Below are 27867 nucleotides of genomic sequence, written 5' to 3'. Positions count from 1 at the left end.
CACCCACCTACAATGCAGTCTTGGGATCCCTCCCAGGCGACTTCACACCCATTCACCCCTGGTCCCATCTGACCCTAATGACTCACATGGTGGCCAGGTGGGTCAACGACTCACATTGTGACCTTAACGACTCTGAAACTAAGAGCTCACATGTGACCCCTACGACTCTGCAAGGGTTCCCACCTGCACAGGGTTTAAAGCCTGCAACTCCCTACCAGTCATTTAGAACTGAAGAAGCTTCCTGGATGAGAGGCGAAACATCTTCAAGAAACGCAAGCAAGTCCAGCTGCCTACGATATAGCACTTACGATTACCATGACCTGGATGACTGAGAATCTTCACTGACAACTGCAGTGGTTATCTCTGTAAAGCACCAAAAAAATCTATTTTACACTTATTTGTTAGTGCTCCACAGGATATTTACATTATGAAAAGACTACTTGATATCTTTACACTTCAGGACCTCATTCCTTCGATAGCTCAGTTGGTAGAGCGGAGGACTGTAGTGGAACTAAGTAGGCATCCTTAGGTCGCTGGTTCAAATCCGGCTCGAAGGAGTCATTTTTCGGGGGTATATTCATCGTCCACAGATCAGCATATTGTGCAACAGCAGTTTAGAAACAGTAAAACTGATCTTACTGTTCAACAAACAGTAGATAAAAACACAGAAGACCAGTCAGTACAGTGCACTTCTAAAACATGCTGTAACTGATTAACTGGCACTTGTTAACTGGTCAGTGTAATGATATTGGTCTCAGATTATTTCAAAAGTGTGGCTTTCATTCAACAAAGTTAATGTAATATTTGTTAGGTTATAACAGCAGGTGATGAACAGATGGCAACTACATCACGTACATAAAGTCATACTTGTGCATCTTTGTGTAATCTTAGCCTTCGATAGCTCAGTTGGTAAAGGGGACGACTGTAGTTGCTATAACAGGTATCCTTAGGTCGCCGGTTCAAATCTGGCTCGAAGGAGTGACTTTTAAGGGATAAATTCATAGTATATAGTTCAACATACTGTGCAACAGCAGTACAGAACATTAAAACTCATCTTACTGCACATACATACTGTTCAACAAACAGTAGATATAAAACACATAGGACCAGTCAATACAGTGTACTTCTGACACATGCTGTAAATTATTAACTGGTCAGTGTAATGATACTGGTCTCAGACTTTATTTCAACAGAGTGGCTTTCATTCAACAAAGTTGTCATGCTGTTTATCAGTCTAGATTGTTTTGGTGTGAGTTGCAGAGTGTTGGAGATATCAGCCGTAGAGATGTCAGATTTCTCTCCAGTATAATGGAACTATGGCACTAAGCTTGTGGTGCTCAAAGTGCCAAAAAGATCAATTTGAAAAAATCAGCAGCAATGTCTCTTTCCAGAAATCATGACCTGATCACTCAAGATAATCCACAGACCTTAACTCCTGCCAGCTTGTTGGTCACATGATCACTTGACACTTAATTATGTATCGCTGCTACATAGGACATGTACATCGTGAAAAGACTACTCCATATCTTTATATTTTCATGCTGAACTCCCTTTGATAGCTCAGTTGGTAGAGTGGAGGACTGTAGTGGTTACAACAGGCATCCTTAGGTTGCTGGCTCAAATCTGCCTCGAAGGAGTGACTTTTAAAAATGTAAATTCACAATACACACTTCAACATACCGTACAACAGCAGTTCAAAACATTAAAACTGATCTTACTGCACATACATGCTGTTCAACAAACAGTTAACAACACAGGAGACGCGTCACTACAGTGCACCTCTAAAACATGCTGTGAACTTGTTAACTGGTCTGTGTGATGATGTGGGCTTCAGACTGCATTTCAAAAGAGTGACTTTCATTTAACAAAGTTAAGGTAGTATTATTATCACCCCCAGAGACTGATGTGATACTTGTCAAGGGACAGGTCACCTATATTTTAACAGCCAATATATAAAAAGCGTGTGTCTATTTTGACAGAAAGTGAATATTTTACACTTAATTATTTATTAGTACTCCACAGGATATGTTCATGGACAAAAGACTACTGTCTTTATGGAGTCATGAGGTGCTCCCTTCGATAGCTCAGTTGGTAGAGCGGAGGACTGTAGAAGCTAACAGGCATCCTTAGGTCGCTGGTTCAAATCCGGCTCGAAGGAGTGACTTTTAATGGGGTAACTTTATAGTATACAGTCAAACATACTGGGCAACGGCAGTTAAAAACATTAAAACTGATCTTACTATACATTTGTACTGTGCAACAAACATTAGATAAAAACACAGGAGACCAATCAGTATAGTGCACTTCTAAAGTGTGCTGCACTGATTAACTAGCACTTGCTACCTGTTGGGCGTTTCAGAGAGTGGCTTTTTTCACTTTAACTATAGATTGTCAAACTTGTGAAATAAGAGTTTAGCTTACCCTTTGATAGCTCAGTTGGCAGAGCGGAGAACTGCAAAGGTTACATCAGGTATCCTTAGGTTGCTGGTTCAAATCTGGCTCGAAGGCATGACTTATAAGAGGACAGCTCACCCCAGAATCAAAAACACATATTTTCCTCTTACCTGTAGCGCTATTAATCAATTTGGATTGTTTTGGTGTGAGTTGCCGAGTGTTGGAGATATCGGCTGGATAGTGGGCATCTTAACATTGTTTTGTTTTCTGGCCCACAACTTTACTGTTTTGGTTCACTCTCTTAGCTCTCATATCATCAACTGTACGCTACCCGCCAAACAGCACACAGTTAGTAACTAACCTCAGCTGGTGAACATAGTGGAGCATTTAGGTGACGAAGAGTCAGACATTCCCTTCTGAAGTAAGAGGAGAGAGACAACAGAGCTAAAAGGAGAGTAATATTGAACTTACAGTCATCAGGTGTCCGAAACATGACTCCATGTATCTACTGGATGTGAGAAAAAGGTAACTGTTTGCTTACAAGTTTGCACAATACACTTAAAAGATAATGGGCCCTATTGAAATAATCTATAGTGCACGGTCTGACGTTCATCGCACAAGTACATGTAGGGCGTGTCTAACTCCACTGTTGCTGTTAAATGGCACATAATTTGGGGGTTTGTGCTCCCATAATTAATTACAGAGTTGTGTCTTGGGTGTAACATGAATTCAACCAATCAGAGTGTCATCTCCAATTCCCTTTTAAAGTCAGGTGCTCTGCAGCTCTGGTCTCTGCTATGTTCTTATTTTAGAGAATATCATTTATATTTTCCTCACTCATGATTTTTTATTTCTCCCACCTGCAGCCTGTCTGCTCGTCTCTGTCTGTGTATCAAGCAGAGTGTGTGTGCAGTGTGAACTCCTCTATGTAGGCACATCTTACTATCTAAATAATGCATTCTTTACATGGCAGGATAATACTGGTGGTCAATGGTGTAAATACTTTCTGCTGCCAACAATGCATCTGACCACTCCTCTTTTTAAGACCCACTGCTCATATGGCAGGCCAAAGCTATTCAATAAAGGCTGTGACATAATCTTTGACCCCATGGGAGCTATGGGCTATGGCACATGTACAATGTAACTGAGTGATGATGTTGGAGGGACAGCGGACGGTCCTAGAGGCAAAGCAGTGGTGCCCGCTCTGGTGCTAAATCGCTGACTGTACATTCCCGCTGTTCATTTCTTATATGCAACACAGATGCATGCAGTTGCCTGAAGTGTAAAGGTATCTGTTGGCTAAACATCATATCAGCACTTCTTTGGTAAAGTCTAAAGCAACATGAAAAAGGAATTAGTGTGTCATTTCATCCCTTGTGTTGTTTTCTGGTGAAGTAATAAGAGACTCAGTCACACAAAGAAACATTTCAAGTTTCAGCATTCTTTAAAATTCTATCTTTACATGATTTTACATTCCATGTTTACATTTTAGAGATCTGCTGTACACAGAAAAAACAAAGGCCATGAGCTCTGCTGTGAGCTGAGGTAGCACAGATCTGAAATAAAGTGTGTCTAATAATCACTAAAACACCAGAGAGTGCCAGAGAATGAAATCCTGAATTTGAAGAGTGAAGTGGAATATTTTCATTTGGAGTAGATTTAAAAAGCTGTGTTGAAAAGGTGATTCAGGGTTAAAAGAAATTATTTTCTACAGTAGGCCACAGCACCGTAAGCCACTACTCCCACAACAGCGACTAAAGCAGCGCCTCCACACAGCAGCTCGGTGGAGCTCAGAGGTTTGGCAGTCTTGGGAGCAGTTGGCTGCGGTGGCTCCGGCTTTTCTGGTTCTACTTCAGAGGCTTTGACTGAATGTTCCTCCGCATCCGAGAGGTGAATCTGTGAGAACTGTTGCTCGATGCTCTGTGACGGAGGCTCCTCTGCCATCCGTGCAAGGATAGAAGGAGGGTGGAGCCCCTGAGTGGAGTAGTGCTCCTCAGCTTCAGAGGTTGTGGTTGAAGGGACCGGGGTGGATGTAGCGGAGGGGGGATCGAGCTTGACGATTGGCAGAGGAGGCAGCGCCATCGGGGGAACCACCTGCATGAACTCTGCAGGCTCCTCCTCCATGTGGGGCTCCTCTGCTGTCACCAGGAGCTCCTCAGTTTCTGGGGCGTGGAGGTCCTGCCCCTCCTCCCTGAGCTCCACCAGCTCCCTCTCCCCACCCAAAACACTCAACACACTCGTCTGCAGCTCCTCATCGTCTTCCTCCTCTTCCTCCATTCTCTTCACCCCCTCCTCCTTCTCTGCCTCCTCCAGCATCTCGGCCTCTTCTGACTCCAGGTGGACCATGTCAGAGTTGGAGGAGTGGTTCTCCTCGCCGCCCAGAACCACCTCGTCATTGCTGTCCAGGCTGTTGTTGTCCTCGGGGTCCATGTCGCCCATGGTGGACCAGGACTCTGCCAGCAGGCTCTCGCTCTGCCAGGTCCTTTCTGCCGAGGTCAGAGGCAGAGCAGCAGGGCCAGGGCTGAGGGAACCAGGCTCCCCGCCTCCCCCATCCCCCCCACTGGACTCGACTGGGGCCTTTCCCTCCAGAATGAAGGCTGGCTGCTGCAGAGACAAAACATATGACTTCAGAGGTGGTAGTACAGTTATAAGGTACTTGTAGTTTACTTGAGTATTTCCATTTTATGCATCTCAGTTCCTCTTCTCTGCTACATTTCAGAGGGAAATATTTCACTTTTTAATCCACTACATGAGTCCTAGTTAATTACACCTTACTTTGGAAGTGCACTGTACTGATAGGTCCTCCGTGTTTTTATCTAGTGTTTGTTGAACAGTATGTATGTACAGTAAGAACAGTTTTTAATGTTTTTGATTGCTGTTGTACAATATGTTGGACTATATACTATGACCCCTTAAAAGTCATTCCTTCAAGCCGGATTTGAACCAGCAACCTAAGGATACCTGGTAGAGCCACGACAGTCCTCCGCTCTACCAACTGAGCTATCAAAGGGAATACTTTGTGTTTTTTTTAAAGATATCAACAAGTCTTTTCACAATGTACATATCCTGTGGAGTAGTGGTGTGAATGCTTTCAGCTGCCTCAAAATAGCAATGTGCCAACAATGCACTTGACCACACCTCTTCTTAGGACCTACACGCACCTTGCGGCGGGTCAAGGCTATTCAATAAAGGCTGCGACATGATCTTTGACCCCATGGGAGTTGTGGGATATGGCACATGCAGAGTGTAACTGGAGTTGCAGTGCTGGAGGATTACAGCAGACAGTGCTAGAAGCAAAGTGACGGTGTCCGCACAGGTGCTCCTTTGGCGCAGTATGTTCGACTGTGTAGTGTGAATTTACTCCCTTAAAAGTCACTCCTTCGAGCCGGATTTGAACCAGCGACCTAAGGATGCCTGTTATACCCTCTACAGTCCTCCGCTCTACCAACTGAGCTATCGAAGGGTGGCCACATTAGCCCCTAAAGATATGAAGTAGTCTTTTCACAGCAGACAGCGCTAGAAGCAAAGTGACGGTGTCCGCACAGGTGCTCCTTTGGCGCAGTATGTTCGACTGTGTAGTGTGAATTTACTCCCTTAAAAGTCACTCCTTCGAGCCGGATTTGAACCAGCGACCTAAGGATGCCTGTTATACCCTCTACAGTCCTCCGCTCTACCAACTGAGCTATCGAAGGGTGGCCACATTAGCCCCTAAAGATATGAAGTAGTCTTTTCACAGCAGACAGCACTAGAAGCAAAGTGACGGTGTCCGCACAGGTGCTCCTTTGGCGCAGTATGTTCGACTGTGTAGTGTGAATTTACTCCCTTAAAAGTCACTCCTTCGAGCCGGATTTGAACCAGCGACCTAAGGATGCCTGTTATACTCTCTACAGTCCTCCGCTCTACCAACTGAGCTATCGAAGGGTGGCCAGCATAAGGCCCTAAAGATATGAAGTAGTCTTTTCACAGCAGACAGCGCTAGAAGCAAAGTGACGGTGTCCGCACAGGTGCTCCTTTGGCGCAGTATGTTCGACTGTGTAGTGTGAATTTACTCCCTTAAAAGTCACTCCTTCGAGCCGGATTTGAACCAGCGACCTAAGGATGCCTGTTATACTCTCTACAGTACTCCGCTCTACCAACTGAGCTATCAAAGGGTGGCCACATTAGCCCCTAAAGATATGAAGTAGTCTTTTCACAGCAGACAGCGCTAGAGGCAAAGGCAAAGAGGCATCGGGGGAACCACCTGCATGAACTCTGCAGGCTCCTCCTCCATGTAGGGCTCCTCTGCTGTCACCAGGAGCTCCTCAGTTTCTGAGGCGTGGAGGTCCTGCCCCTCCTCCCTGAGCTCCACCAGCTCCCTCTCCCCACCCAAAACAACATGCATGCAACATTCAACAGCATGTATGTGCAGTAAGGTCAGTTTTCATGTTTTAAACTGCTGTTGCATGGTATGTTTAACTGTGTATTATGAATGTATCCCCTAAAAGTAACTCCTTCGAGCCGGATTTGAACCAGCGACCTAAGGATGCCTGTTAAAGCCACTACAGTCCTCCGCTCTACCAACTGAGCTATCGAAGGGAGTATAGCAACAAGCATAAAAATATGCAGTAGTCTATTGACAATATACGTATCCTCAGTAGTGGAGATACATAATTAAGTGTAAAATATTCACTTTTCTGTCAAAATGGAAAGACTTCTTTTATATATTGGCTGTTAAAATTGAGAACTGTCCCCTTAATGACTTTGACAAATAGTCTTTGGGTTGAACTTTCCCTTTAACACATTTGTTACGATCCACTATAAACAAAAATAAAATAAAAAGGGCACCAGTGTGCAGAAAGCTTTCTAGTGTGTAGGGTACCATGTGTGGAACTACATGACATTTTCTCTATTTTGTGATGAGGTGATTAATGCATTGGCGTCTACTGTGTGTTGAACAGTAAGATGGGTCATTTAATTGCTGTTCCACAGTATATTGAAATGTGAATTGTGCATTTACCCCTTAAAAGTGCCTCCTTCAAGCCAGATTTGAACCAGCGACCTAAGGATGCCTGTTAAAGCCACTGCAGTCCTCCGCTCTACCAACTGAGCTATCGAAGGGAGTTCAACATGGGTGTACAAAGATGAGTAGTATTCTTTTCACAATGTACATATCCTGTGCAGTAATGATAAATAATTAAGTGTAAAATATTCACTTTATATCAAAATTGAAGGGAAGCCAATGTTCAACTGCATCATGTTTTCTCCACTCAGAAGACATCCAAAGAGCATTTTACTACTTAAGTTAAGGTAGCAACACCTCTGCTACAAGGAAAAGATTTGTCTCATTTTCTTTAGATTATCAGAAATATTTCTGCACATTGTGGCTTCAGTAAATGATGATCTGCACAATGCTTTATCTACGGTGTTCTCAGTGACGTCGGTGAGGCTGTGGTTGGAAAAAGTTGCTCACTGTCTGCTCTGTATTGCAGCGGCGTGTGACTATCTATAGCCCCGACCTGCATATCTTACTATGTTTAGGCTCTACATACATCTCCATCTGTCACCCAGGAGTGGAAGCTATGTCAGTGATTTCACATGACGTGAGAATTGGACATGAGTAGGGACGTGAAATGGCATGTTATTCAGAATGTCCGAAATTACACCACTCCAACACTCATTACTACCAATACTGAGATATTAGCATTTAATCTCAACTGTATAAAATCATACTTTCTGGAAACCACTCCCAGATTTAGGATGATCACTGTATACATGGTTGTTGGCATAAATGAAATCAGTCTCAAGGTGACCCTCTTCACCCCTTGTGCCAGTCTGAGCTTTGATTGCAGAAAGTCTTCGCCCCATGCCAGCCCCAGAATAGATTCTCTCAACACTTGCTCCTCGCTGTCTAATGTTGGATCACGTTCACAACATGTGGCCTGTCGTGTGTTTTCTCTGGTTTCAGAACACGTCTCTTTACAGGGCTCTACAGTGCCAGCACTCTGACGTCTGAGAGATGCACGCTGAAACTCAGGTTTTAGATCTGACTTCTCTCTGTCCAACATATTATTTACTTTATTTAGATTTTATATATTTTTAGAGGCTATTATTGAGTGTATATAGTGACATTGATGTTGTAAATTTTGCTGAAATATTATGTTATTATATTTAAAATAAAGAGAGTTCTCTTTTCTATACAAAAATGATGAAATAACTATTTTTAGTAATAAAAAAATAATCAAAGAGTATCAATAAATTGGGCCTAACAGACAGAGTAACTTTCAAAAGTTGAATGCTAAACATTTAGGTTTCGAATTCAGGATTCAGATTAAATACTAAAAAATACTAATACTTAAATATCTGATACTAGATGGATAGAATGCTATTAAACCCTTATTTCAAAAACCTAAAAACAATAAGTAGCCTCATGCTGTGTGAAAGGGGATGTGTTCAAGAACAGCAGTACCTCCAGGTCCTTTGTTAGGTGTCAAATACATCTCGTGTGTCGAAACTATTTGATAATATCAAAGTGAAGTCTTTCTTGCCCATCTATAGTTTGTTTACTTTTACATTTTAATGGTTAAAAAAAGAAGCATATTTTGTGCCCTTTAATTTTCCTCTGTGCCCTGACCATAAATGTAAACGCAGCGCTCTGCTTAATGAAGACAAATCCTTTAACAGCCTCTCAGAGGTTTGAGTGTCTGTTACATTTACACTTGACTTTACATTAAGATGTGATTGTATACTCTAAGAGGTGTTGCTGCTTACTGTAAGCAAACAAACATTTAAAATTAGTAATAATCAGTAGCTGCGGGAAGAGATGAAATGTAGACTCAATATGGGTAGTTTTGTATTTCAATTTGCAGAAATAAATCAGCTGTAGAATTAACTGAAAAATTTGTGTTTAGACCTGCAACTGACAAATGCTTATTTCTGCTTAAATTGTTTTAAAAGGAGGGAAAAACTTGGGACAGCCTTGTGGTCAAGTGCACGGTATGTGGCCGCAGCATCACAACGCGTTCTCATCCCAACTCGATATATACTGCTGCTTCATCAGTGGACTGATGAAGCAGCAGTATATAAGACTGATTGTCAAAATATGATGGACTAGGTAGCCTCCTGTGTGGGTTTCTTGAATGTTCATAGATGGCATCTCAATTGATGCCTGTTATATGCATTGTGTCTTTTCAAAACACACTTCTGTTTTCACAGGAAATGTACAGTTTCTTTTTCAAAACAGACTCATTATGTAGATAAAACACTTCATTTTTACATTTATTTCCTTAAGTTTAGGCAACAAAAGCATGCGGTTAGGTTTTGAAAAATCCCATCACGGTTTGGCTTAAAATAAGTATGGTTCTTACTAACATCATGTCATAGACATAGCCTTCGCAAAGTGTGGCTGGGTGCATTAATGTCTGACGCCAACATCCACTGATGAAGTGGCAGTATTCAAAAAGTTTGGTTGTGGCTGGCAGCATCAGAAACAGCCGCTGCATGTCATACCGCCATGAAAGGTGCCTCCATACTTCAGTATCTAATGCCGAAATCACTGACAAACAGCGGTATTTGATGAGAATGGGTTAAGTATTACTAGTTTGACCTTTTTTTAGATGTTATATCCCTCCTTTTATACATCCCTGATTTGACCTTTTTAGATGTTACACCTCTCTTTGTTTTTCAAGTTTTTTTTGTGGCATTTCTGCTTTATTTTGATAGAGAGACAGAGAGGAGAAAGAGGGGACGAAATACAGCAAAGGGGCCTGGGCTGCATTCAAACCCAGCCGCTGCAGTGACACTCAGCCTTCATGGTAAGTGTTCCCTCCTGACCTCTGCCAATAATATCGAATACAAAGGTCTCCATGAAATTCCATAAATGTACCACACCTGTGCTGTCTGATTTTCACTAAATTGATCCATAAAAATTTGCATGGAATTACGTTTACACTCATCATTAAAGACAGAACCTCTAGATCATTGGTTCAGGAGTCACCAAGAAGTCACAAGATGAATCTGACCAAAAACATACTTTTACGTAACACTGTTTAATTTTTGGAACATGTCGTTTTTCTTTTTTGTGTCGAATAGTTTTACATCTTCAGGCCTAAAAATAATGGAAATTATACAACTAGAGAAGTGCTTACATCTCATACAAATGTGATATCTTACACATTTTGATGGATTTAATGAGTCCCAAGCCAAAAAGTTTGGGAAACACTGATCTAGATTGTGTCTGGATATATCTGCAAACTTATATTTAGGTGTATTATGGATTTCATCTTCCTTTCTCCCATTTTAGTTCCTCTACCTCATTGCAATCACATCTAAATATTATGCGTATACATGTTCTCACAGATGAATAGTTTTTAATCATTTCACTGTTATTGCTTCAAATAAACTCTTAAATTAACACTTAAATTCCACGACTAAACACTATTGCTTTTGTGTTGCTTGACAGGGGAAAGCAACCCCCCTTCCTGCGTGTTACACAACACTTTGGTTACTTTTTGTGCAATAAAACCTTCTGACTCTGAGTCCGGCAGCTGGACAAATCAATAAAAGGCTCATTTGGCCTTGAATAAACATTTCCAGCACACAGCGGTGCCTTAAAGAGCCAAATCACCTGTTAAATCTTAAATTTTCTCAAGCTTTCCGTGACTAAAACCCTTCATCGTTTCACTCCACCTCTTCCAGAGTGAGCAGACTGAAACAGACGCCTCTCAGACGTCACTGATTTAATGACCAGCTCGCTGCCATGTTGTCTGACCCGAGCTGTTAGCCCTGTAGACCTGCGCAGACTTCAATCCCTGAAACATTAAAGTTGGCCACCAACATTTATAAAGCCTTCACACACAATGAGGCTCACCTGCGTCCCTGCCTGCAAAGAAACCAATCAACCTTTTCTTCTCTGTGACCCTCCTTTACTTACTGGCCTACTTGAGTAATTGGATTCCCATTGATCCTATCCCGGCGATAACATGGTGAAGTAAATGATCAGAGAGATTTAGGGCACTCGTTCTGTGCTAATGTGTGATGAGGACGGAGTGATATCAGATACAAGAATTGGACAAAAGGTCAGCTTTCAATGTCAAAGTGGACGAATTGGTCAAGATAAGACGAACCAGCTCTTCATGGCAGCTTCTGTGTCTCATGCAAGGTGCCCTTCACAACATCAGAGTGACCCATAGTGACTCCTCTAACACTGACATATTTAGAGATAACACCTTTAACAAAGCCTGGCACACAAGGGAGGAAAAAATCAGATCATATTCTTGATTCAAGTGCATTGTTTGTCTTTCTCCTGACTTCAGGCTTTGTTAAAACTTTCTGCAATGTGAATAAAAGACATCGGAGCATACCTGCGTCCTCTTGGTGCGGAGCCGAACGAGCTGCTAGATGAGAAGCAGATGCTGGAGCTCAAAGCGCGACGTGCATTCAGACACGAAGCCACAAAACAACAGATAGGCAGACATGCATGCTGTAGCTGGCACAGGACTAACAAGATGGACAAGCTGTGCAAAAGTCTCTCTCCCCCTCCCTTCTCCCTCTGCCTCTCACCCACCCCACCTCCCAAATCCATGACATAACAGTTGGCTGGGGAGCAGTCGGTGGTGACTTTGCTGTCTGTTCAGACTGAATAAGGTAAATAAAAAGTTAAAAAAAACACTCCTGAATTGGACCTTGTGATCACAGTCTATGAAAAGTCACCTGAGGTCAGTGGGTGAGTTTTTCCGCTCAGGTAAACACGTCTGTTCACTGTCCAAACAGCAGATTATCAGTGAGTCCACGGTGTGCTGCTGTGAGCTGCTGACACTGAGTGGAAAGAGTGCTATTTCTAAAGCTGGACTTCCCAACTTCTACTTCCCTCTACTGGCAAGGCATGTTACAAGACTGGAAACTATGCTGGGAGGCTTTTATAAGGTACATTTACTCAGCACCAACATGTATTCTGTGCACATATACACTGATACACAATGCAAGCATTTGTTTTTTCGCAGTAGCTGCCCCAAAACTGTGGATTTCCCTTCCTCCCACCTTATGTTTACACATTTCGCCTGTTATCTTCTGTGTGTGATTATGTGACTTTTTACTGTCTGTTTTATTTAAATTTTTTGTTCAGCTGTCTTTAGAGTCCTTCATCAATGAATGTTGAAACCAAAACTCCAGTAGCATATCAAGTGTATCAAGTAAAGGCAAAAACTGATCAGGTCTGATTTCCTAAACAACCTACTAAACCACGTTGTTTCTCTTCTACGGTGTCTTAATCAAGGGTAGACAGAAAAAAAGCGCAGTTTTCAATAATTAAAACAAGTACATGATCCGGTTGTGGTTTACCTTATCCTGTAGCATCTGTTTTCTTTCCTCCCTTAACTTCATTGCTTTTTGAAGTTGCCTCTGGGGAATACCTCAAGTAGGTCAAAAATCTAAATAACTTTCAGCAGAAAATCCTTGACTATATATGTAAAATGAAAAACTTTGAGAACACAACAAAAGATGAACAGAGCCTGCGGGAGTAAACACAACTTCTACCAAGACAGCATTATTATCTATATCCTTATCTTCTTGTCCTTCATTCATCTGTGTCCTGTCTATAAGATTCTCCATCACCTGAATATCGTCTGTGATGGTCGGCCATTGTTCTTGATTTTAAGCGTCCCCTCTTCAGCCAGTTCTTTGTAATTGCTTTCATTCCAGCAGTAAGGAGGATCTTGACCTCTCCAGAAAATGTGTGTGTGGTTTGGTTGCATGTGGTTACAAAATCTCAAACATGGTTGTTGAATCTTTGTCGCTTACTTTGAATTATATAGTGTATTTATTTTATTTTCTCATCTGTTCTCTCCTGTTTTTGTCCTGTCTCGTCTCTGTGCTGTAAACCACTGCGGATCAACTGTTTTATGCATTAAGTGCTGTTTAAATGAAGCTGAGTAAAGCAGAGAAATGTCATGATAAAACAGAATTAAAGTTTGTAAATACAACAGCAACATGTTAATTCTTATTGGAACATATTTTAGCAATACTAAGCTAATTAAAGACAATGTAATGAAAAACAAAAATTTGAGAGGTTTTGATTTTATCTTATGGTTGTGTTGAGGATAACAGAGTCCTACAGTGATGTTCTTCTAATGTACTACTCCTACTACTGATAAAAATTGATTTAATAGATCTTATTGAATATATATATATGTGTGTGTATATATATATATATATATATATATATATATATATATATATGTGTGTGTATATATATATATATATACAGAGAATTATGGTCACTATAAAGTCACTAGTGAAAATCATGAGGTATCATAACCACCACTTCCCCATGGGAACATTTAACAACAAATCAAATGATTTAGAGTTTGTAAACTTAAAATTGTCTTTATTCACTATTTTTAATTTCCAGGTTAGAGATTATTAGTCATATTAATAATTTAAAAAAAGTTGAAGTGAAATTCCGTTCAGGACCATATTGATAAATAAATATATCTTTAAAAATATAAATGCAATGTACAATATATGACTAACAAAAAATCTATATAAATATATAGATTTTTTAAAAATGTAATATTGAAGAATAAAAACAAAGCACATGTATATAAGTATGTGACAAAAAGTCATAACAGTGAAAATGTTAATAATAGAATTAATGATAAACCTTTTTTGCATGACAGGGTGTGTTTTTTTGTTTTTTTTTTTTTGACAAAATAAGAAAGTGCTCAACATGGAAAAGAAAAAACTGAAACATTAAGCCAAAAAACACAACAAAACCAAAGCAACCAAAGCAAATAAAGATAAATAAATAAAACAAATAAAAATAAAAAAGCTTTGTCACCTTCTACCTATGCCAATCCTCAATGCCTATGTGCAGTTTCACATAGATTGACAGAATGACACACTGACAGTTTCTGTGATTATGTACAGCATACCATACCATGACTTAGTCATACCAAAAATTAGAAAAAAAGAGGCAACTTTAGATATTGGTCCCTAGATTATGTTCACCGAGTTTCATGCAGATCGCTCAAACTTCCTAGGAAGAGATCGATTTGAAGTGTTTTTCAAAAAAATCAAAATGGCAGAAAATCTATATAACCGGAAGTTATGGGTTCTTGAAGCAAATTTGTTCCTCGTGAGGAGAGGCATCTCTGTGCAAAGTTTCATGTCTCTACGACATACGGGGCATGAGATATGCCCATTCAAAGTTTGTAATTTCAATCGGTTGCTATAGCTCCTCCCATGACCCTGTGCCACTGTGCCAAATTTCAAATGGATTGACCAAGTCAGTGAGGAGAAAAACGTGGAACAGACAGACAGTTTTCGTCATCATATAGTAAGATTGGCTGTCAAAATCTAGGAGAACTGTCCCTTTAATGAGTGACAATTTTTTGGTTTTGATCTAGTGTGTGTTCAACAGCATGTATGTGCAGTAAGGTCAGTTTTCATGTTTTAAACTGCTGTTGCATGGTATGTTTAACTGTGTATTATGAATGTATCCCTTAAAAGTCACTCTTTCGAGCCGGATTTGAACCAGCGACCTAAGGATGCCTGTTAAAGGCCACTACAGTCCTCCGCTCTACCAACTGAGCTATCGAAGGGAGTATAGCAACAAGCATAAAAATATGCAGTAGTCTATTGACAATATACGTATCCTCAGTAGTGGAGATACATAATTAAGTGTAAAATATTCACTTTTCTGTCAAAATGGAGAGACTTCTTTTATATATTGGCTGTTAAAATTGAGAACTGTCCCCTTCATGACTCTGACAAATAGTCTTTGGGTTGAACTTTCCCTTTAACACATTTGCTATGATCCATTATAAACAAAAATAAAATAAAAAGGGCACCAGTGTGCAGAAAGCTTTCTAGTGTGTAGGGTGCCATGTGTGGAACTACATGACATTTTCTCTATTTTGTGATGAGGTGATTAATGCACTGGCGTCTACTGTATGTTGAACAGTAAGATGGGTCATTTAATTGCTGTTCCACAGTATATTGAAATGTGAACTGTGCATTTACCCCTTAAAAGTGCCTCCTTCGAGCCGGATTTGAACCAGCGACCTAAGGATGCCTGTTAAAGCCACTACAGTCCTCCGCTCTACCAACTGAGCTATCGAAGGGAGTTCAACATGGGTGTACAAAGATGAGTAGTATTCTTTTCACAATGTACATATCCTGTGCAGTAATGATAAATAATTAAGTGTAAAATATTCACTTTATATCAAAATTGAAGGGAAGCCAATGTTCAACTGCATCATGTTTTCTCCACTGAGAAGACACCCAAAGAGCATTTTACTACTTAAGTTAAGGTAGCAACACCTCTGCTACAAGGAAAAGTCCTGCATCCATGCGCTTCGAGCACCACAAGCTGAGTGCCGTCTCATTCCATCATATTTGAGGGAAGGCAGACTACAGTGAGTGCTGGACGGAGCAGTGAGTGAAAACAACTCCATTAAGCCAAAAAACACAACAAAACCAAAGCAACCAAAGCAAATAAAGATAAATAAATAAAACAAATAAAAATAAAAAAGTTGAAAAGTAATTCCATTCAGGACCAAAATAATAAATAAATATATCTTATGTACATATATATATATATATATATATATATATATATATATATATATATATATATATATATATATATATATCATTAATTGAATTAATGATAAATTTTATTTCTATAGCAGTTTGCTTTACAAAACAAGAAAGTGATCAACATGGAAATAAATAAAGCAAATAAATGTAAAAATTTGAAATGAAATTCGGTTCAGGACCAAATTAATAAATACATGTATCTTAAAAAATATATACACATGTAATGTACCATATATGACTAACAAAAAAATATATTAAAAAAACTATGTAGTTTTTTTTGTTTTTTATTCATGTATAAAAATCAGAGCACATGTATATTAGTATGTGAAAACAGTAAATATATGAATAAAAAATTAATTATAAACTTAATTTGTATAACAAGTATTTTTATATATAGTATAGTTTTTTTTGGTTTTTGTTTTACAAATTAAGTAATCCATCAACATGGAAAAGAAAAAAAAAAGAAACAATAAAACCAAAGCAAATGCAAATAAAAGATGATTGATAACAAAGACATAATCAAACAAAAGAGGGTAGAAATAAAGTGAAATGTATGTTAGTGTATATATAGTATTTTAAATTCATATATTTTTCTACAGTTTAATAACAAAGAGGACACTAAATAACCGAAAAATCATTTTCCTCTTCTCTACGTCAGAATAAGCTCCTCTCCGTATCGCGCACCTGATTGGCTCCTCAACCGGAAGTAAACATCATGTGACGTTGCAAATCAGCTGATCCTCCGTAGACATCTTTACGAGTCACGACTGCGGACTTTAATTCATACCTCATCGTCTGTGATTTGCGGGTAATTAAACATCGATTTATCACGTTATTCACGTGATTAAATTCCCCTTCCTGTCAGTGACGGTGTGTTTTATTTATTAGCTGTTCTAATTTTTATATTTTTTTTTATTATTTTTCCTCGCAGGCCCGCGCGGATCTTTGACAGCTGCAACCATGGCGCTCAGCGATGCCGATGTTCAGAAGCAGGTAATGAAGCGTTTTAACCTTCACAAATGTCACCAGTCATCTGTTTCTCATCAGTTACTGCTAGAGGACTTTCTAAGCTGCCAATCGCCTTAATAAAACAGAGAAATGTGTCTTGTAGCTGTGATGTGTGTGCGTGGAGCAGAATGACATTGAGAGGCTGCAGGAGGTTAGCATCGATATAAACACTACAAGCTAATTATTTAATGTGTTTATCACTGGACGTTTAGCACGTTAAAATGCCAAATATAATAAAGTGAGCAGCCATTTTGAGGACAGTGTTGTATTGGACGCTATGGCTGAGATGTAGGGGGTCATGTTTCCAGATGATCACATGATGAACACATGCCAGGGCCTGATGAGGAACTGGGAGTGAGTGAGCCACTGTCTGGACACTTTAATGGGAAATATTAGTTAATATTGGAAATAACTCACAGCAGAAGAGACCAGCACACACTGTATGTTAGAGGGTTGGCTCCAGTGTTAATCAGTAACAAAGCACATTTACTTAAGTGCAAATTTGAGGTGCTTGAGCTTAAATAATTCTACTATATGCACTCCTAAATTTTAGAGACAAATATTGTAGTTTGTACTCCACTGCATTTGTCTGACAGCTTTGATTACGACCCAGATTACAGTTTTCCACAACCTTCCAGTGAAACCATGCATCTATCTACATGTGGTGATTTTAAATTTGAATATTCCTGATAAACTAAAGGACTAAATGTTTCTTTTTGGGTTGAGAAAATTCTCCTACTAGCAAAATATACTTTTTGAAATAGGGATATTTGGTAATATCAGCACGTCAGCTGTATCGGCCAATATTGGCACAATGAATGAATATTACATACACTGAAGAGTATTCCATTTCATGTCTCCATCTGCTGGTGGGCTATCATGATAAAAGTATACGTGTGTAATGGGATGTTAACACCACAGAGAGACTTCAAGATCCCTAAAATAAGGTGGGGGGAAAAAGGTAGATATATCGATTCATTTTAAAGCACATACCCCGTACACAGCGCTGTCAGTCCTTACAACTTGGTGCAGGTGATGGCAGGAAGCATCAGATTGATAGTCAATTAGCAGATACACTGCACACAAGAGGGCTGAAATAACATGTCAAATGAAGACTACATTAAAAGAAGAAGCAATTCAGCCCTCTTGTGTGTGGTGGATATATCGGTATCACTTATTGGCCAAATAAGTTTTTATATATCGGCATATCAGATATGGGCAAAAAAATCTAATAGTGTGCATCCCTGAATTAAAATCCCTCATGGATCAGCTAGAAAATGCTCATGAAATGCTCATTAAGCTCATGAAAAGCTGACATTATAGAGATTTGTGGTTCTTACGGGACAGTGAAGCCACACACGTGAAGATCTTACAGAATATGATGTATTGCTGTAGATTAAACCACCCAGCAGTGCATTAAGGAGTTAAAATTAGCACAACCTTAAGTATCTACAGCAGAAAAATGCAACATGCGCATTAGTGCAGCAGTAGTATTAATCTAAAAACATCATATATATAACAGTAAAACACTGAAAGGGAATATTGTACATAATTGTACATGCATAATGAATATTTTTACTTTTGACACTTTGCCTCTAATGGCATTTGCTAGAATCTACCCCAGCACACAGAAAACAGCCAATCAGAGCAGAGCGGCCTCTAACGCAGCTGCCAGTCATATCCTTTCCAAATTCATTGTGAAAGGAGCAGCTTCTTTACTCCATGACATCATCAAGTCTGAGTTTTAGCACTTTAGCTTTTGGATTTGGGAGAGGGTTGATCATGTTTCCGAACATTTTTGCATAGGACTTACATTTAAGAATTTTGAGAATGGGCGTAGCTCCCCTTAAGTGAAGGATGTGAATACTTCTTCCACCAGTGACAGAAACATTCCTCACCATAGTGGTAAAATCAGACAGCAGAGTCAGTTCACACTTTGGTTTAAGTCTGCATTTAGATGGTAAGGACATGTCCCTGCCAATATTTCTCGTTTGTATTACCCTCATCCTGACAGTTCTGTGCACAAGAATACAGGACATATTGCGTCTTGTATTGATTCATTGCATTTTATTTTTCATTACAAGATGATCCTGTATTATACCTGATCAAAAGTGTTTTCAGTTAGTTTCAGTTAGTTAGTATGCCTCCTTCAGAGAGAGTCTCAAACATGTGTCTGTCAGACGATCTGAAGGGGATACGACCATGTCAGCAGAGCAGTAACATAAAGCACAGTAGACTTTAGGACAGGTAGATCTTTGTCTTTAAACAATACAACTATTATCATTAAATTATGAGTTTATTTTCATAATATTACAACTTCTTTGTCAAATATAACTTAACTCTCGATGTCTCTGAGAACACAGATATGTGGGATATGTTCTGTGTGTGCATTAAGTTTTGAACATGGGCAGAAATCTTGCTGAAGCACAGATGAACTATTAAAGTCCAGCAGTTTATGAATTCTTTGTCATTAATGTTTCTTCCTCCCGTCTACAGATCAAGCACATGATGGCCTTCATTGAACAGGAGGCCAATGAGAAGGCAGAAGAGATTGATGCAAAGGTAACATCACTGCAGTATTTGTTTTATTTGTTTATTTGTATTTGGACGAGTATGTAAAATGACGCAACACACTAGAGCAGTGCTTCCTAACTGGTGGGTCATGGTCCAAGTTTGTAAATTACACACTTTATTTTGAAGTACAGTGAATATCTGGCACAGAGCTTTTAATTTAAAGTGCCATTTCCTGCTGTAGAGTGAGTGGCTAACTGATAGCTACATGACAGAGACAGCAAACTAGCTCAATGACATGGCCAAACACAAGTATAACAGTGCATTCATTGAACTGTGTGGACCTTCAACAAGTGACGAAGGAGAAATCTGGACACCGTGGCTGGACCAGTTGGGAATCACTGCACTAGAGCATTTATAGCCAACGCTTATATGCAATGCCTGTCCCTACATGGGCCTTAGAAATACAAATTTGATCAAAATCAGACCTGTGATGCATTTAATTTTGAAATGTATTGCAGCGCCCCCCTCAGATCAGGCAGTGAGTTGCCAGTGTTCATTTAAAGAGGCAACAGATAGCATCTCCTAAATATATCGTTTTGAAAATAATGTGGGTTGCACAGGGTAGTATACGCAGTAAAATCAGACTATCAGCGTTTACATAGGTTACTTAGTGGCTTTGTAATCTTTGCAATAAGCTTCTGCCACCGGTGCCGAAATTTTGCGGAAAAAATCTGATTTACTGCAGGAAATGCATCATGTATTGCGAAATTGGTCGATCAGCCAATCAAGAACTGGAGCAAGTCCTTATGAGGAGTTGGGCATGAGATAGTTGAGTCACGAGCGCAATGGCAGACGAACAATGTTTGGAGTCAAGTGAAAAATGGCCTCCCAAAAGAAAACGAGCTCCTCTGTCTGAGGAGGCGAGGATGCACAAAAAGGAGAGTGATAAAAGAAGAGGGAAAACAGGAGTAAACCTCAGTCAGGCGTTCAAGAGATCGAGGGAGCTCCGTGACCAAAGAGGCTTCAGAACCGATGTCCAGCTAGCTTTCTTTCTAATGGATCAGTAAGTAACACGGCTAAATGTTAGCTAGATGAGAGAGGACTGTACTGTACTGGCTGCTAGTTCATTCCTAGCTGGCCACCATCGCAAATCACCGCAACCAGGGACCAGATAGCGAGTGTTGGTCGGCTGACATCCTCGTTGCCATTCTGAGACAGCCCTCGGACAGTGATACCCCCCTCCCTTCCTTCTGTTCTCTTCTCACGGAGGCAGCTATTGACGGACATCGCCCAGCTAAGTTACGCCCAGCTAAGTGAACACTGGACTTTGTTTCCCATTCAATTTGAGCTCCAACTGGCCGCATTGTTTCTATACGGTACCATTTATTCTAGAATCGGGGCTGTTTACATGTGCATATTGGTATAATTCCACTGTGTCTACTGTTGTTTGCACTGATACTGTACATATTGGTATAATTTACTGTGAGTTGTTTGTACTGGTGCTGTACATTCTGGTATAATTATGTGTATTGCTATTTGTTTTTTCTTCAGATAAATCTGATAATTGTTGCTCGGTCTCTTTACTCATTTATTTAGTAGACTGTCCACACACCTTCTCATTCTACATATACATAGAGGTATACTGGTGGCTTTACAGCCTACATTTTATTTAACTTAGAGAGTCTAATAGAGGCTTTTTATTGATTATCTCTGAACCCTGTGGTCAATTTGGTCGTTGCGACAGTGCGACGCAACACCTTTGACGCTAGGTGGCGCTAAGCTAAAAAAACAAATCCTGTCTGGTGGCGACATCATGCATATCAAACAAGAATAAACACATTATGAGGACATGAACAAACACAGTGATTCACAACATCAGACAGTTTACATACACAGTAACACACACTGATGCCACATTAAAGAGAACTTTACAAATGAGTACAGTGTTTTAAAATACATCATTACTCGCCATCACCATCACCATCATTTCCAGAGACTCACCACTAGAGGGTGCTAAAATCACAGTTAGTGTCAATATGAACAGGCTCTATTGGCAGATTTATTTACCTTAACCTACAACTGACATCAGTGCTTTGGCTTCAATAATACTGACCATTAGTGTCTTTTATGTCACATTTAAGAAAACAAAATATGATGGGTATATGACACTGAAAGCAATCAGCGTAATATTTCAAATTACACATCACTGATTCAAAATCTATTCTGTTAAATTTCGGGAAAATTTGTCTGCTCATCATATCATAAATAAAACCTCTTAAAGTGACCTTTAATCATAGTCACCAGCAGCAGAGTCAGTGTAAAGTCAGTTAAGAATAGAGGATCTTCTGCTGAGTGAACTGTGTCTCCTCCTGCAGGCAGAAGAAGAGTTCAACATCGAGAAGGGTCGTCTGGTCCAAACTCAGAGGCTGAAGATCATGGAGTACTACGAGAAGAAAGAGAAGCAGATCGAGCAGCAGAAGAAAATGTGAGTCATGTTGAAATAAATCACAGGACACATCAAGTTCTCTCTTCCTTAATCAGACCTTTTTTAAGAACAAAGAAATATCTGTGTGTGTGACACACAGTTCCCAAGATTTAATTTAGTCACTTCTTTGTCCTACAATGACTCTTTGTGAGTGCCCCACACAGTCTCAGGGGTTTTTAAACAAACATAATGTCACTTAGAAGTCTAAACAGACCCAACGTGTGTGTTATTTGTCTACTTTACAGTCAGATGTCAAACCTGATGAACCAGGCTCGACTGAAGGTGCTGAAGTCCCGGGACGATATGATCTCGGTAAGCAACTGTACCTCATGTTGTCGTCATGCTGTCGTATTTTACGTACAGAGGCGAGATGAATCACGTGAATGATTCTGTCTGTAAATGAACACTGTGTGTATATGTGCTCTCAGGAAATGCTGAATGAGGCCCGCCAGCGGCTCGTTAACGTCGCAAAAGACCCAGCAAAGTATCCAGCTCTGATGGACGGATTGATCTTACAGGTTAGTTTATACGCTCAGCTACTCTACAGTCAGGAACACTGAGGGAAAGCTAACGCGGGCTAATACAACAATCTATAAATCCTACCTTCATGGCGGATGTAATGTCCAGTTTTTTTAAAGCTGCTTTGGAGATGTGTTGATTCAACTGTGTGAACATTTTGGAGACCGATGGTCCCACCTCATTTCTGTCAGTGAAGGCACTAAATAGCATGAATGTCCTTACAACTCATTACAGGTCAACAGCACCACACACACTGCATCCTACATACTAACTTCTATCAGGACATTCTGATGCACTCTAAAATGTCATATACGAGTTGCGGTCCCTCCAAATACAATTTAAATTTAAACAGTCTTATTTTAGAAAGAATCTAAAAATATCGAGACATTGTTTATAATCGGTATTGTGCAGCCTAATTAGTCTCTACTATTTTTAGTTAGGTGTTCCTAATAAACTGACTGAGTGTAAATATTATGACGAGGCTGTGTTGATATTGAAAACCCTTTCATAATCTTTCATATCAGGGATTTTATCAGCTTCTGGAGCCCAAAGTGACGATTCGCTGCCGTAAGCAGGACTTCCAGATGGTACAGGTGAGTAAGTTAGTGAGTGCATGTTTAAATCTCTATTAATATTCAACCATTTTAGAATCATAATCAGCTTTACTGGCGACATATGTGTACAAAAACAGAGAATTTGAATTAAAAATACGATTAATGTCAAAAACAACATAAACATAGAACTATTCTGCACACACATATGGGTGAAGAATATGTGTATATATAAATACATATGGAATGGAGTCACGTAGCTGCTTTAAAATCAGCTGAAATCTGAATTTTGTATTGTGACTCGTTGTCTTTCAGGCCTCCATCCAGAGGAATATTCCCATATATAAAGCAGCTGTGAAGAGCAACATCGAGGTCCGCATCGACCAGGACAACTTCATCCCCTCTGACGTGTAAGCAGCATCACATTTGATCATCATTGTTAAAATTACTCCTGAAAACCTCTGAGATGAGTCATTTCTTTCATTTTAAACTTCCTCTTCTTCTTCAGTTCTGGAGGTGTGGAGATCTATAATAGTGACGGGAAGATCAAGGTGGCGAATACCCTGGAGAGCAGACTGGACCTCATGGCTCAGCAGGTAGGAACACACAGACAGCTCATCAGTCTTATCAGTCTCAGATTCTGTTTTTCATCCTTGAGACTTAACATGCATCATAAACATTTCTTCCTGTGTAGTTTATAGCCTTTTTCTCTTTTTACCCCCCTTTTATCCATCTCGTCTTATGTTTAAAAGGTCTTGATGTCCATACATGTTGATTTGTTCATTGATGTTCCTGCAGATTATTGTTTGATAGTTTTTCGCTTTTTATTTAGGTCTGATCCTATGACGAACTTGTTTGATCTGATTCTTAAGCACTCTTAAAAAAAGCAGGGTTTTCCAGTGAGACTTTCCTGCTTAAAGGAAAGGTCAAATAAATACATAAATTGCTTTAATCAGTCTTAAATTGAATTACCTTTTAACCCTACGGGCCCGAACGACGCATAGTGCGTCCAAATCCACACCTGTTCTTCTCTATTGATTTTCTCGACCGTTGCACACACATTACTCTTAGATGGGTTACTCGCGAATGCAGGGTCGCACAGAAATGCCACGCATATCACATGAAAGCGCAGGAGCAGAGCTTTCCAGTGATACCACACACATCATTGTGCTGCCATCCCATCATGCTATAAATCCAGATTAATTGTCTACAAACTAAAAACCTGACAAATTTCTTTACAACCCATTATACAGATCTTGTTGTCAGTCACTTCATATAGTGAGGAATTCATATCTTACCATGTCTTAGGCTTGCGTGTGTTTCTCCCTGTCTGTCCACATTTGTAGTCCAGCTTTCAAGATGCAAATATCTCCATATTGTCCAGTTGACACTCCATCAAACTTTGTATGACAAGACCAGCGCATTTCACCTTTGCGCACACAGACAACTGAGGCCTAATTATGCATGCTGACAGGGCCGTAGTCACCGTATACATTGAGGGGGACATGTGCCCCCCCACCAATGCCCAAAATGTCCCCCCAATATATAACTGAAACTGAAAAACAACAAAAAACTTTGTTTACTGCAAACAAAGTGGCAAATATTATCTTGGAGGACATCATTGCACTTGGTTAACTATTTTTCTATGATCTTAGATGTAAATATTGTATGTTTCTTTCAGGTAAAAGACATTTTTGACTTGTGAATGAGTCAATGGAATTTCTTGCAATAATGAAAAAATACTGGCAATCATGTCCGCCTGGCACAAAGCACATGTTTTAGACAACTGTGACAGAATGTCCCAGCGTCATAAAAATTAATATAAAATACAGGCACATAGGAGGACATGGAATGAAATGCAAATCTGGTTAGCCCAGATTGTCCTGAAAAAAACAAGATATAGCATGTGTATGTAGCCTTTATAATGACTGTGATATGAGCTTAAAAGTAAAGTAAAGTAAAAATACCCCCAAAACGCCCAGGGCCCATAGGGTTAAAAGACGGGCGCAGCTGTTAACAAGCATTTGACTAAATGAGATTAGCGGAGCTCTCACTTCAGCTGAACGTTCCATTTTCTGTGTAAGGAACTAAAAACAACCCCACGTGTCACAAGATGGAGCGACAGATGTTTTATGGATATGTACAGTATGAGCGTTAGTCTCATTAATTTATTGTTGTGTATATTTTTAGATTGATCTTACTTACATAAAACCTTTATTTACACTTGGAAAAAGGCATCAAGTGTGCAGAGCTTGTATCATATAAACACAGAAGCTATGATTACTGTTAATACATTTTGTTGTTGATGGTTTTAATGTCAGATTTTTAGGTGCCATGTCAGGTTGTTTCTTGGGTGCTCTCATCTGTAATTTAATTTAGTTTACACTCACATTTTGTTCAGATCTAATCTTGTGTTATATTTTGTGTTGACCGCTTTATGATCGTCATTTTTGACTCAGGAGATGGTTGAAAAAGCCATTTTTAGTCTCAATAAGGCTTCATAGTTATATAAAAGTCAAACAAATTACACATTTTTAATAACATAACAATCTAAACTCCTGCTAAATGTTTGTATGTTTTGAATTTCCTCATATTTCTGCAGTTTTGATTAATCAGTCAAAAGAAGGATAAATCAGCAGCTGTTTTGATCATTTTCTTTGTCTTGTGTGAGACTAAATCTTCAAAGAAAGAATTTTAATTTGTCACGTCAGGTTTTAGGAAATTGCGTGGGGCATGTTTTACTATTTTCTCACCAGCAGATCAATTGTTATTTGCAGCCGTACTTATAAACCATGTGTGTCTGTTTGCAGATGATGCCTGAAATCCGAGTGGCTCTCTTCGGTGCCAACCCAAACCGCAAGTTTATGGACTAAATAGCTCTGCTGTATTAGAATTTAAAAAAAAAACAAAAAAAAAAAAACCCTCTCCTTTTATTTTTTATTTTGTCACTTGAAAGACGTCATTCCTCTGTCTGTGAAACGAATTTTTCCGGTGCAAAAGAGACACATCGTTGTTGTGTGATGTATCGCTGTATTTTTTCTGTGCATTAAGGGACATGATGGATGCTGCAGCTCAACATTACAGATGTGCACCACAGGTACTGCACAGTTGTTTACTCTGCCACTCCCCTCCGAGGGTCTCGGTTTACACTGATTAGTCGGGGACAACGAGGATCTGCTGATTGGCTGGATGTTCTAACAGGTTGTCCTCTAATTAGATCATGACAAACACAGCATCCGTGTCACAGTTCACCCCCAGTTTCATTAACCTCTACTCCACGCCATGTAAATTGGGGCATTGTGTTGCTAATGGATGTCTGCTCCAACCTATTACACAGAAAATAAATGGCATCCTATAGACAAAACCGAAGACCGTACATGACCTGAGTTAATTTATTGATGCGTGTTATTCTGTCATGGATTAAACGAGTGGGTGATATCATTCCAGAGGGTGCACTGTATGTATATGAGGTTTCCAGATTAAATTATACGTATGTGTGGTTGTTTTTGTTCTCTTCTTTGTTTTTGTTTGTGTCTCAAATTGAAGATGTTATATTGTGGAAATGTTAAACATAATAAAATATAAATCATTAGTATCACTTCTTCTTGCTCTTCTTGGCTCAAACGGTGTCCTCTGTGCTGCGTGGCGTACAGTTTTTTTTATATTTATTTTGCAATCATGCTTCATTCATTAGTTTATCACATGGTGTTTGTCGGAGAAAAATGCTCCAATTATCCAGTTGCTCCGAGCATTCTGCTGACATGCTCGACTCACAGCAGAGTCTTTTCTCTGAGGCTGCTGAGCTGAGACACAGGACGCCAGGAGCTCCTTCTTACATGTAAGTATATTATGTTTTAAAGTAGATAAATTTGCCTTTTATTCCTAGTTTATGTTGATGATCTAAAGATTCGTTGTCACTTTCCTCCACTTTTCTCAGCTAATTTTTAAACTCAGAAAGCGAAGTGTGGTCATTGTCAGGCTACTGAATCAGCTCCTTTATCTGTTAATTTGTTGATCCTAAAACAAGTTAATTAAGCCACTGTGCTGCTAAAACTTGTCCGAGGCACTTTGAGGTCATTATTACGTCTTACACAGAGTATTTCTGTCTTTACAGCATCAGATACAGCAGACCTGCCCTTGTGGATCATGTTCTAGCGCTACTCTGTCACATCAGGACATGGTGATCTCAATCTGCCAGGCTGTGGTCACTTATGTGCCCCTGCTATGGTTTGTAAGAGTGGCTGATGGGATGCCTGACCCCGCTCAGAGGGACCTGCTGATGCGTCAGGAGGCATCCAGGCAGACGGGAGGCCGGGTGACCCTGTCGGCGGCCGAGCAGAAGCTGGACGTTTACCTCCATCGATTAAAGGAGAAAGAGATGTCTGCTGAACAGTTCCCCCCGGCTATACACTTCTTCAAAGCAAAGCCTCTCATACAGAAGAGTCCCATCTTCAAACTGCTGCAGAAGATGCCTAAAGGTGATGTCATAAGGGTGGATGAAGAAGGCCTACCACACACAGGCCTCCTTAATATAATAGCTGAACAGTATACTGAGGCTAGAATTTCATTAAAATACATAAATGGTAAAATTAAACTTTTTTCATCTCAGGCTTTATTTTATAATTTCCTGTAATATTCTGTATTTATTTACATGCTTATGTGTTGTGGCAGGAAGCTCTGGAGTCAGTTTCTCTTCATCTCCAGCATGAACTTAATGTTTTTGAAATAACATGAGCACCTGAGAGTTCTCCTGCAAAATGTCACGTAAATGCAAACTGATATGAAGACGCCAAATGACCACATATAGACACGACAGCTACA

The 27867-nt window shown here is 39.7% G+C and overlaps 3 protein-coding genes, 1 long non-coding RNA gene and 10 other non-coding genes across 15 annotated transcripts in view; 5 read left to right on the top strand and 9 right to left on the bottom strand.

The window, feature by feature from the left end:
• The first annotated feature begins 469 nt into the window (after window positions 1–469).
• trnay-gua (transfer RNA tyrosine (anticodon GUA)) lies at window positions 470–557 on the top strand. The gene is given in 2 exon segments: window positions 470–506; window positions 522–557. It is a non-coding gene; the product is annotated as a tRNA-Tyr (tRNA).
• A 1516-nt stretch (window positions 558–2073) lies between these two features.
• On the top strand, window positions 2074–2158 carry trnay-gua (transfer RNA tyrosine (anticodon GUA)). The gene is given in 2 exon segments: window positions 2074–2110; window positions 2123–2158. It is a non-coding gene; the product is annotated as a tRNA-Tyr (tRNA).
• A 1657-nt stretch (window positions 2159–3815) lies between these two features.
• Window positions 3816–11871, bottom strand: si:ch211-214j24.14 (uncharacterized protein LOC559160 homolog). The gene is made up of 2 exons (XM_049566316.1): window positions 11733–11871; window positions 3816–4998 (listed from the first exon to the last, which is right to left on the bottom strand). The coding sequence occupies exon 2, from the start codon at window positions 4831–4833 to the stop codon at window positions 4096–4098; it is 738 nt and encodes a 245-aa protein (XP_049422273.1). The 5' UTR covers window positions 4834–4998; window positions 11733–11871; the 3' UTR covers window positions 3816–4095.
• trnad-guc (transfer RNA aspartic acid (anticodon GUC)) lies at window positions 5318–5404 on the bottom strand. Its single transcript is given in 2 exon segments — window positions 5318–5353; window positions 5368–5404. It is a non-coding gene; the product is annotated as a tRNA-Asp (tRNA).
• trnay-gua (transfer RNA tyrosine (anticodon GUA)) lies at window positions 5771–5857 on the bottom strand. The gene is given in 2 exon segments: window positions 5771–5806; window positions 5821–5857. It is a non-coding gene; the product is annotated as a tRNA-Tyr (tRNA).
• On the bottom strand, window positions 6000–6086 carry trnay-gua (transfer RNA tyrosine (anticodon GUA)). The gene is given in 2 exon segments: window positions 6000–6035; window positions 6050–6086. It is a non-coding gene; the product is annotated as a tRNA-Tyr (tRNA).
• Window positions 6229–6315, bottom strand: trnay-gua (transfer RNA tyrosine (anticodon GUA)). The gene is given in 2 exon segments: window positions 6229–6264; window positions 6279–6315. It is a non-coding gene; the product is annotated as a tRNA-Tyr (tRNA).
• On the bottom strand, window positions 6883–6969 carry trnay-gua (transfer RNA tyrosine (anticodon GUA)). The gene is given in 2 exon segments: window positions 6883–6918; window positions 6933–6969. It is a non-coding gene; the product is annotated as a tRNA-Tyr (tRNA).
• trnac-gca (transfer RNA cysteine (anticodon GCA)) lies at window positions 7405–7491 on the bottom strand. Its single transcript is given in 2 exon segments — window positions 7405–7440; window positions 7455–7491. It is a non-coding gene; the product is annotated as a tRNA-Cys (tRNA).
• On the top strand, window positions 10119–15854 carry LOC125882551 (uncharacterized). The gene is made up of 4 exons (XR_007448346.1): window positions 10119–10184; window positions 11685–12015; window positions 12142–12294; window positions 15401–15854. It is a non-coding gene; the product is annotated as an uncharacterized LOC125882551 (long non-coding RNA).
• On the bottom strand, window positions 14882–14969 carry trnay-gua (transfer RNA tyrosine (anticodon GUA)). The gene is given in 2 exon segments: window positions 14882–14917; window positions 14933–14969. It is a non-coding gene; the product is annotated as a tRNA-Tyr (tRNA).
• Window positions 15405–15491, bottom strand: trnay-gua (transfer RNA tyrosine (anticodon GUA)). The gene is given in 2 exon segments: window positions 15405–15440; window positions 15455–15491. It is a non-coding gene; the product is annotated as a tRNA-Tyr (tRNA).
• A 787-nt stretch (window positions 15855–16641) lies between the features above and the next one.
• On the top strand, window positions 16642–26644 carry atp6v1e1b (ATPase H+ transporting V1 subunit E1b). The gene is made up of 10 exons (XM_049566318.1): window positions 16642–16777; window positions 16901–16962; window positions 19474–19539; window positions 21867–21976; window positions 22222–22288; window positions 22405–22494; window positions 23020–23088; window positions 23362–23456; window positions 23555–23642; window positions 25857–26644. The coding sequence occupies exons 2-10, from the start codon at window positions 16930–16932 to the stop codon at window positions 25917–25919; spliced, it is 681 nt and encodes a 226-aa protein (XP_049422275.1). The 5' UTR covers window positions 16642–16777; window positions 16901–16929; the 3' UTR covers window positions 25920–26644.
• A 156-nt stretch (window positions 26645–26800) lies between these two features.
• ada2b (adenosine deaminase 2b) overlaps window positions 26801–27867 on the top strand; it is a 10929-nt gene continuing 9862 nt past the window's right edge. For both annotated transcript variants that reach the window (XM_049566488.1, XM_049566489.1), the window contains exons 1-2: window positions 26801–26884; window positions 27161–27524. In XM_049566488.1, the coding sequence (XP_049422445.1) occupies window positions 27224–27524 (301 nt within the window). In that variant the 5' untranslated portion in view covers window positions 26801–26884; window positions 27161–27223. The remainder of the gene's footprint in view (window positions 26885–27160; window positions 27525–27867) is intronic.

Source organism: Epinephelus fuscoguttatus, linkage group LG22 (genome assembly GCF_011397635.1).
Source record: "Epinephelus fuscoguttatus linkage group LG22, E.fuscoguttatus.final_Chr_v1".
NCBI classification, from domain to species: domain Eukaryota; kingdom Metazoa; phylum Chordata; class Actinopteri; order Perciformes; family Serranidae; genus Epinephelus; species Epinephelus fuscoguttatus.
The sequence above is the reverse complement of the archived record's forward strand: the minus strand, read 5'-3'. Positions and strand labels throughout refer to the sequence as shown.

What these genes read in the sequence shown, in the direction of transcription:
- atp6v1e1b (XM_049566318.1), top strand. Translation starts at nt 16,930, where the DNA reads ATGGCGCTCAGCGATGCCGATGTTCAGAAGCAG. An exon ending in ATGCCGATGTTCAGAAGCAG is followed by an intron (nt 16,963 to 19,473) that starts GTAATGAAGCGT and finishes TCCCGTCTACAG; the next exon opens with ATCAAGCACATGATGGCCTT. An exon ending in CAGAAGAGATTGATGCAAAG is followed by an intron (nt 19,540 to 21,866) that starts GTAACATCACTG and finishes CTCCTCCTGCAG; the next exon opens with GCAGAAGAAGAGTTCAACAT.
- si:ch211-214j24.14 (XM_049566316.1), bottom strand. Translation starts at nt 4,833, where the DNA reads ATGGGCGACATGGACCCCGAGGACAACAACAGCCTGGACAGCAATGAC.